At 34.4% G+C, this 10,609-nt stretch overlaps 1 protein-coding gene across 1 annotated transcript; it reads left to right on the forward strand.

The window, feature by feature from the left end:
* Window positions 1-270: 270 nt before the first annotated feature.
* LOC110823802 (PLATZ transcription factor family protein) lies at window positions 271-2,242 on the forward strand. Its single transcript, XM_022054281.2, has 4 exons — window positions 271-458; window positions 675-941; window positions 1,343-1,501; window positions 1,605-2,242. The coding sequence occupies exons 1-4, from the start codon at window positions 456-458 to the stop codon at window positions 1,851-1,853; spliced, it is 678 nt and encodes a 225-aa protein (XP_021909973.1). The 5' UTR covers window positions 271-455; the 3' UTR covers window positions 1,854-2,242.
* The last annotated feature ends 8,367 nt before the right edge of the window (window positions 2,243-10,609 follow it).

Below are 10,609 nucleotides of genomic sequence, written 5' to 3' on the forward strand. Positions count from 1 at the left end.
CACAGAAATTTGATTTAACTCCGTGGGTTGCATGTGATAATTCTCTCATTCCCGTTTTATCCATCACCAACTCCAAAATTACTATTTTACCATTACCCAAAAGAAGAAATTAAATTAAAAGAAATTAACAAACGACAATAAATGGAAGCCGTTGGATTGATTTTAGTATCAACGGTGAAGATGCGGAATACGTTCCCGCCTTGAGTAGGCCACTCTGCTCTGTTAGGAGTGATTACTGATTATTGAGAAAGATTTCCTTTTCTATTTTCCTTTTTTAATTGAATAATAATTGTTTTATATTCTACCTTCTTAATCTCAAATTATTTCCATTTCACTCTCTGCTGCTCTTCCTTCTCTTCTCCTTTTTTTCGCTTTCGTCTGCGCAAAACCCTGTTTCTCGATTTTTAGTTTTGATCATTCGTCAGTCAAAGCAATCCAATTCCTGCACCGGACAAATGGTAAACAATTCTTTCCTTCCCTTCTTTCATGTCGATTCGGTTCAATCCAATTCAATTAGATTCAGTTGTTTTAACTATTATTGTTTAGGTCGTCAAAATTGAAAAAATTCTCATGAATTGATTAAATTATGTATTATAATCAAAATTTGTATGGGCTCGAGTCTTTTGGGGTAAGTTTTTGATGTTTCGGAATTGTTTGTTGTATTGTCTGTGCAGGCTGGGTGCAGGATTTTGATAAAGAAGAAGAAACCAGATTGGCTTACTACACTACTGCGCACCAATTTCTTTGACTCGTGTATTGATCACCAGGACCTGAGAAAAAATGAAAAGAATGTTTTCTGCATCGACTGCAATATCGGACTTTGCCGTCACTGTTTGACGGCTCACTGCCTCCACCAGCGCCTTCAGATCTGCAAATATGTTTATCAAGATGTTGTTCGCATTCAAGATATGCAGAAGTACCTTGATTGCTCTAAAATTCAGGTTTGCGCTATTCCCTAATTCTTAATTACAGGACTGTTGTTGTTTTCTTTATTATTGGAATTGAATTGGAAAGTTTGATTGTTGAGTAAAAGTTCGAATTATTGTTTTGTAATACAAGTAGTTATTGATGATAAATTTCTGTTTTTTATGTGTATATGCGTGTGTATGCAATCAAGTTTCTTATCTCATCACAGATTGAATAAGGAACATGAATAATTTCAAATTTTGGTGTACAAATTTTGTTGATTGTTTATTAAATTCTTAGGTTTGATGGCTGATTCAGTCTCAGTTAAGTTTACTGCTATGTGCTACTGAGAGTCAAGAACCTTAATTCTGAGATTAGATTTATGCTTAGAGTTTGTTGTGAAGTTTCTGATAAAAAGAAATTGTGCTTTTGTCAGACATATAAAATCAATGGTGAAAAAGCAGTGCATTTGAATCCACGGCCTCAGTTTAAAGATTCAAAGCCATCAACCAAATCCAAGACTGGTGGTTCCTGTGAAGCATGTAGAAGATACATACAAGACCTGCCTAATCGCTTCTGCTCCATTGCATGCAAGGTAATCAACATAAACTACCCTACTTGGATGTTCTTCAAAACTTGGTAGAATCATATATGATTTGACGATACATATAATTTTATATAATTCTAAACATTTGCAGGTGTCAGTTTTGCCAGTGAAGCCTATAGATGAAAGCAAGAAGATGATATTTTCAATAAAGGAGCTTCCTGATGTTTCCTGGAAAGAAAACTACAACCACCCAGAAGCTAGTACAGAGGAAAAGGTATCTTCACTATCTACAATAGATTTCTCTGATGAATCTGATCAAGCCTGGATGAGCTCTGTTTTGAAACCCAGAAGGCAAATACACAAGAGAAAAGGCATTCCTCGTAGGTCTCCTCTCTGTTAAATGCCAAAACACCAACTAAAGTTCCTTTCTCTTTCTCAAAATTTTTTGGGTACATCTTCTTACAATTTGGATTATATTAAGTTTATTCAGGGAAAAATACAATAATCACCAAAAAAATCGACAATAATCTATAAATTGAAAAAATTGATTGATGAAGAAAAAGTCTAGTCCTCAATAGCCTCTGGTTTTGGTCTTTTATATAATATATGGGTTAGTTGAGGATAAACCCCACAAATGTTTTGAGAGAAAATAATATCAGGTGGAGGTTGTACAGCAAGAAAGAGATGGCGAGTGTATGGTGATATCGAAAACTTTTTGTATGTATCTTTATTATGATTTTTTTATATATATATAAATTTTATTGTGGGTTTTTTCCCTTTCGGTGGAAATTTGCAGCTCCATTGTCAAATTGGATATTCGTTTATTCAACAAAAGCTTTTCTCTGTTTGTGATTTGATGATTCTCTGGGTCTGGGGTCTTACTGTTTTTTGATGGGAATGTTTCTCACAGCGTTGGCATGAGTGATTGCCTTACTCCCTTTTTTCTATTCTGTTGGGGCCGCCATCTATTGAGAGCTTTGTCGCTATCTCTGTCGGATCAGTTAATGTTGACATATATTCATATATTTATATGTCATATGATGCATTATAATACCTACTTGAGTTTAATGGAGTCATCAAATTATTTATTTCTTTATAATAAAATTTCAAATCAACTGATTTTCACTTCAATTTTTTAATCTTAAATTTCAATATAACTTTCGCCCAATATAGTAATATAATATAAGTATGATGTGGTGGTGATGGTTAGTTGTGTGATTAGGGCCCTCAGTGGGTTATATTACGGGAAAAATAGCTTCTTTAATTCTGAAAAATCGAAGGTGGCAGACAAAAGAAGCCGCAAAAAGAGTTTTGCAGGTGAATGTGGATGTGCGAGGATCAACTGGCGAAGTTAAATAGCTGATTTTTTGTGCATGTTGCACATGGCTGACCAAACCTTTTTTTTTTTTTATTTAAAAAAAAAAAAAAGTTGCCCATAATTCTCTCTACCATACTCCTAGAATGTTTAAATTTACATTATAGGAATTAAAAATTAAAGAAACTTTGGAGAGTGTATATAGATTAATATATATATATATATATACAGGCATTATAGTAATTAAAAATTAAGAAAATTTGGAATTGGATCTTCCAAGTCCAAAAAAGGAATTGGATCTTGTCTACACTTAAAAACTGGGACTGTTGTGATACGCACTGATCAAATGGATCTCCAAATTAAAAAATGTAAACACATATATAATTATTTGACAATAATTAGTGTATGAATAAAGGCGTATTAGCAGATTAAAGGCGTAGAATAGGAAAGTTGAAAAAGCAGTTCAAAGTAATGGCCGCTGTTGTTTACAATTTCAAAGTTGACATCCCAACAAAACTCCACCAATTGCTCTCATAGTTCTTGTCCTTATGCGGCCTGATTTTTCTTGAAAAAAGAAATTCTGAATATAACCCATTTTATTCTTTTTTATGAAAACTCAATGTTTTATTTGTTTTTTTTTTTTGCTATGTTTAGTTTATATATGTTTTTGTATTTGGATTTTTTTTTCTTCTTTATTCTAATTATTTAAAACTGTCAATCTCCTATGGTCTTTATTATATTTTAACTATTATTTACATAAGTCAGTGATTACAATAAATGGGTCGACATAATATATACTATGTGATAATTAAAATAAGAATATTATTGATATATCTTACTCATTAATACAGCTCTTTTGCTCCCAATAATATTTATTATCAATAAACATAACAGCGTTATTATGATCATTAATAACGTTTTATAAATCTGTTCATACTTGATAAATTGAAAATAATTGGAAACTCAAATCTCAAATCTCAAATCTCAATACATTATTATCCAAATTTTACGGGATGCTCCATCTATAAATATTAAAATTTAGATTTAATTTCCTAAATTTTCACAATATATATAGATTTATTGTATAAAGAATTTTGTCTTAGCTAGATTACTCTACGTGCAGGGCAAGACAGAAATTATTTCAATCCAAAAAAATGACGGTATGATAGTAATTAACAATTTTTATGCTTGAGTAACAAAGTTGTTTATGTGTTTTTTTAAAATTCCAGGAATAAATTCAAATGGTTTTTATGTTAATCATGAATGGCATTAAACCAAATACAATTCGAAAACCGACTATAATTTCAAGAGAAACTTACCACTAATAACTTCCCCTAATTGTACATCTTTTTTTTTTGAAAGTTGGTGCAATTTAAATATCATAATTAACTATTTATTTAATTAGATAGTTGATATTTTTATCTCTTTTTATAAAGATAAAAATTGAATTGTATTTTTTTTAAAAAAATTATATTATCATTTATTGTGATATAATCGATATGTAAATATTATATGACTAATGAAATGTATAACAACCTCGAAAATATTCAAAATAAATAAATAATAATTAAAGTGTAGAAGCGAAATAAATGTTTAAGATTTACATTTCTTACACAATAATTTAAAGTACCAATTAGTGTTACGGAATTCACACATTTTAAAAGAAATACAAAGAAATAAGGAAATGAACGAAAAATAAAGAAAACTAGCATTCTACTCGTAATCCTCTTGTGGATCGGGTTCTGGATCTTGATCCTCTTGATATGAAATTATTAAATAAGGGATGAGTTATACTACCATAATATGAATATCACACTATATTACCGACATAGAAATGAAGGTTAATAGAAAAAATCAAAAAAATAACTAATGGAGCACTAAATTAAGCAAATTTATTTATCAATAATAAAATCATTTAACGTCTACTTATCGTAGTGAAATTTATAGAAAATAACCTATATAAAATAATAACATTATATATATCATGATTCCGTATATAATTGGCAACATAGCACATATTATACTTTCATATTCAAATCGTTAAACAACAATTGCTCATTTTTCCACCAGCCTGCTGGTATCTATGGGGGTTTATAGGGATATCCCCGCTACGCGTAAACTTTTTTTCTTTAACATTCTCAATTATGGGCCGTCGCCATACCCCGTCCGGTATGAGCGCCAAGTTACCAAGTCTTCATACTCTGTCCGGTATAAGACACGTTTACGGTAGGGTTCTCTGTGTACCCGGTCCGTTAACCATATCTCAAGATGTCAAGTAAGGCTGCCGTTTCATCCAGTCACTTAATCACACAAGTTTTCCATTTATCTTTAACCTCTATTTTTTCAATTTAACAGTAGTCACATAAAACAACAATACATGCACTCAAAGCTATAAAATAAATCAATAAGGCACTATCATGCATTTAAACTGCAAAAACAATCAATAGAGAATAGTTTCTGGTTCTGTCTCCATTAGCAATATGTAATTAATCATGAACATTTCTAAATTGTACAGAATACTGTATTTATTGTTAATTGGACTTCAATTCTATAACAGAGAATAGGGTAAGAGATTCTTACTTAATTTGATGCCCGAAAGCCTAAACTGTTAACTGCGCCAACTAGCGGTCCCCGGGTTCCCTGAATTTTTTTTCGGAAATCAAAACGTGTTATAAGTACCTATAAATGTCCCAAACAAAACCTAAATCAGTCTCAGGGGCCATTTTGGCCAATTTTGGAATTCCAGCACGGCGGTGGTTTGCCTCGAGTCGGCTATTTTCAGCCATTTTTGGCTGGATTCAGTCGATTTTGCATCAGTCCATGCGAGAAAATATGTTAAGGGGCCCCGGTTGGCCAAAAAAACACAAAAACAAAAACTCACCAGCGGCGGGGTTCTCTGGTGTGGCGGCTCCTCCGGCTCATGTTGCAGTTGGGTGTTTTGCTTCGGTCAACCTGTAAAGAAGGAAACAGTGATCACAACGGTGAAAAAATTACGCAGAACAAGAATCGGGAAGGGCCTCATCGAAAGCGTTTTGTAAAATTTCTCGCGATGCCGCTGTGGGGTTTTGCCCATGTTTTTCGGCCAATCAGCCGATCCTTTTGCTCCGATTTGGCCATGGGTGTGTTTAAAATTGAATTCTGAGCAAATGAGAAATTGTTTACCTCTTTTGGCAGTCGGAAAGGGCTCCGGTGTAGCGGCGGGTGGCGGCGGTTGGGTCTTCTTCTTCGACGAGTGGGTCTAGTGGCTAGTGTTAGGGTTTAGTGTGGATGGGCTTTATTTATATCCGTCCGTATTTAATATGAGTCGTCCATCACATTTGATCTACACCGTTCGATTGCGATTAAATAGGGAGTGAATCTGGACCATTCATCGCGATCTAATATGAATTTTCTAATTGCGTTTAAATTTGACCGCCTGATCGCGTTTGGGGAGGGAACGCATCCGGGCCGTCCGTATGCGTGGGAACGAATCTGGGCAGTCTGATCACGGCCATGGGGATTGCCCGCATGGTCTCTTGCGTGGCATCGTGTCAGCGTCCCCTACCACGCGACGCGTCCTGATTCGTCGGGGCTGCTGACCGGGCATCCTACATGAAAAACTTCTCTAAACTGCATTTTGACCTCCGGTTTATGATTTTCTTTCAAAAATACCACTAAAACCCAAATTTTCACCAAATTTCTCTAAAATTATTTTCAATTTAATTCTCCATCAATTTTACTTCATTTTTACTCTAAATTAAAATTAAAAAATTAAAACATTAAGAAATTATATTTATAAATAAATATTAAATTACATTAAAAATTAATTTAGGGTATTATAAAATAGATGAATTTTTAATTAAAAAAATAGTGTATCAAAGCTCACTTTCATATGAATTAAGTTTTTAGCTTATGCTAGGCACAAGATGTTATTTAAAAGAATTTTCTACAATTATATAAAATAATATAAATATTTATTTTACATAAAAGTAAAGAATTGTTTATAAAAATGTTTTTAAAAAAATTATCATACGTTATTTTTTTTTTTGTAGAAGATGTTCATAATAAATGAGTTGTAGAAGACAAATAGGAAATTAAAATTTTATATAATGCATAGTTTAAAATTGTAATTAATTGAAGATTTAAATAGATAAGTATTAAATATATATATTTGTTGTCAATTAAAAATTAAATTAAATTTTAATAATAAAAAATTTAAATAAATGTTATGTATTATATATATTTATAGTTAACTAAAAATTAAATTCAATATTTGTATTTAAAAAAGTTTCAAGTGAATAACTATTATACATATTATAACTTTAATTCTGTTTCATCTATTATATATTATTATTTTAATTTAAAATGTTTAGATAATTGTTATATATATTTAATTTGGATATATGAATAGTAGAAATTAGTTAAAATTTTTCTAGATAAAATAGAATAAGATCTTTTAAGTAATTTAAAATTAAATTATATATTTGATTAAGATTTTTTATATTGAACTAAAAATAAAATTTTATTTTTAAAATATATACTATCATGTTAGTTTTATTTTAAAATAATAAAATTTTATATAACAATTTTTTTTTCTTCCTTCTATATATATATTATGCAACGACTCAGGAAATTCTAAAAGTAATAAATTATAAATTTAGTGCGGAAGCGAAATAAATAGTTAGGGTTTAAATTTCTTATACAATAACTGAAAGTACCAAATAGAGTTTAGGAATAACTCTTCTAAAAGAACAATTAATAACCAAGGAAATAAATTAAAGTAAACAACTGAACGTCCTACTTGCAATTCTCTTATAGATCGGGCTTTGGATCATGTTCCTCTTGATGGTTAATGAAAGAATGAGCTACACCACCATAGTAAGAATATCATGCTACTCACTGACATAGAAATGAAGGTTGTTAGAAATCATAAAAATAACTAATGGAGCTCTTAATTAAGCAAAATCATTTATCATAAATAAAATCATTTATCGTCTACTTACCGTAGCAAGATTTCAAAAAATAACCTATAGAAGCAATAGCATAACACATATTATAATTTTATATGCAATCGGTTGGAATAACAATTTTCTCTTTTATCAGTCTACTGGTATCCCTATGGGTCCATAGGGATGCCTCCACAATGCGTGAACCCTTTCCTTTAACATTTTCAATTAACGGGTCGTCCCCATACCCCGTCCGGTATGAGCGCCAAATTACTAAATTTTGATACCCCATTTGTAACGGCCCCAGAAATTTAAATGAAATATATGTATTAAAAATATCAAATGCAGAAGCGTAATAAAAATTTTGATTAACATCCCTTACACAATAACCAAAACGTACTCAAAACATGAAGGAACAAACTGACTAAGAGAGGTACTCGAAATAAAAACTATAAATATAACTCTAAAGTCTTTAGGCGTCCCCTTCGCCGTCTTCCTGCGGAACGGGCTCGGGAACAACGTCTTCCTGATCTGAAATGTTTAAATAAGGGATGAGCTACACCAGCCCAGTAAAGACATGACATTATCTCACCGCCACGGAAGTAAAGGTGGGTAGAAAACAAAAATGACCAATGGAGCATAATTTATAACAAATTCATTAATCAGTAAATAAATCCTTTACTGTCCACTTACCTCGGTGAGATCCATGAAAACAACATATGAAAATAATAACCTTATAATATCATGAAATCATATACACTTTATAACATAACATATATAACACATTTACATTTCAATCATCAGGAAACAGATTTCCTCTTTTACCAGCCTACTAGTATCCCTGGGGATCCATAGGGGGTCCCCTCTACACGTGAACCATTAACATTTACAACCTGATTCCAGGGCCGTCCCCATACCCCGTCCGGTATGGGCGCCAAAACCATGAACCTCAATACTCCGTTCGGTATGAGGGTGAAACGGGCCGTCCCCATACCCCGTCCGGTATGGGCGCCAAAACACATAAGGTCTCCATACCCCGTCCGGTATGAGAGACCACGTTCCCGGTAGGGTTCCCTGCGGACCCGGTCCGTCCACCATCTCCCTGTCCGTCCGCCTCAGGTTGGCCGTTTTCGGCCGAATTCGGCCACACTTGCATCGGTTCTTGCGATAAAACAACCCTAGGGCCCTCGGTGGGCCAAAAAATTACGAAAAACCGAAACTTACCGGTGGTGGTGCTCTCAGGTGCGGTGGCTCCTCCGACATGAGTCGCGTTTTGATGTTTGGCTCCGATCAACTTGTAGAGAAAAGAACGGTGATCACAGTGGTATAAAATTTGCATAGAACTGAGGCCGGGAAGGGCCTAATCGGAGGCAAAAATTGAGGAGGGGCGCAACGACGCCGCTGGGCTTCGGCTGGATTTTTCAGCCGTTTGGCCGGTAGTTTGGCTCCGGTTTGGCCATAGGCGGACTCAGCATCGAAAAACGAGCAAGGGTGAGAAAATTTACCTCGATCGGTGGTCGGAAACTTCCCCGGTGCGGCGGCGGGTGGCGGCAGCCGGCTCCTCCGGCGTCTGGTTCTTCTTCTCCGGCGAAGCACTAGCGGCTAGGGTTTTTGTGGTCAGGTGTGGGTGAGGTTATTTATAGCATTTTCCTTTTAATCTCAACCGTCTATCGCGATGCAATCTGGGCCGTCCGTGCGCGTGAATCTGGGCCGTCCGTGAGCGCATTTGATCTGGGCCGTCCGTTCGCGCGCACGCGGATCGCCCACGTGGCTCGTCCCCTGGTCAGCGTTTTCTTGCCATGAGGCGCGTCCTGGTTGGCCGGGGCTGCTGACCGGGCCGCTGACGTGGCTATTGGCGTGACACAACTTTTCTAAATTGCGTTTTGACCCCTGGTTTCCGATTTTCTTTTCAAAAACACCCCCAGAATCTAAATTTTCACCTCTTTTTTCCAAAATTAATTTCAATTAAATCTAAATAATATTTTTACCCAATTTTATTATTATTATTATTTTTATTTTCATAAAATTAAATTAAATCAAATCAAATTAAATTAATTAAAAAAAATTCAAATAATTACAAAATAAAAATAGTAACACTTGGGTGTTACACTGTTCGGTATGAGGGTAAAATGGGTCGTCCCCATACTCCGTCCGGTATGGGCACCAAATTACCAAACCTCGATACCTCATCTGGTATGAGACAACGTTCACGGTAAGGTTCCCTATGTACCCGATCCGTCCACCATCTTCCAATATATCCAGTAAGGCTGTTATTTCATCAATTCGCTTAATCAAACAGTTTTCCAACTTCCTTTAATTTCCAGCTTCTCAATTCAACCATAATCACATGAAGCAAGCAATACATGCATTCAAACTATAAGATCAATCAATCAGGTATTATCATGCATTCAAACTGTAAAATAAATCAATAGTGGATAATTTCCTGTTCTGACTCCATTAATGACCTATAATTAATCATGGATATTTCTAAACTGTCCAAAATATTGTATTATTATTTTTAATTAGACTTCAATTTTATAACAGAGAATAAGGTGAAAGATTTTTACTCAAATTGATGTCCGAAATGCTAAACTCTTGACTGTGCCTACGAACGGTCCTCGGGTTCCCTGAATTTTCCTTTGGGGATTTAAAACGTGCTTAGAGTACCTAGAAATATCCCAAAAAATCCAAAATTCGTGTTAGGAAACCTTTTTGGCTAATTCTAGAATTACAACACGCCGATTCCGCAGTGCTCCGGCGATAACACCGCCGCCCGCAGGGGTGGTTTGCATCGGGTCGGCTGTTTTCAGCCAAATTCAGTCGGTTTTGTATAAATCCTTACGAGAAAACATGCTAAGGGACCTTGGTTGACCGAAAAAAGTCAAAAAATTGAAACTCACCAGCAATGAATTTCTC

This window comes from Carica papaya, chromosome 2 (genome assembly GCF_054855325.1).
Source record: "Carica papaya isolate Zhongbai chromosome 2, ASM5485532v1, whole genome shotgun sequence".
NCBI lineage: Eukaryota > Viridiplantae > Streptophyta > Magnoliopsida > Brassicales > Caricaceae > Carica > Carica papaya.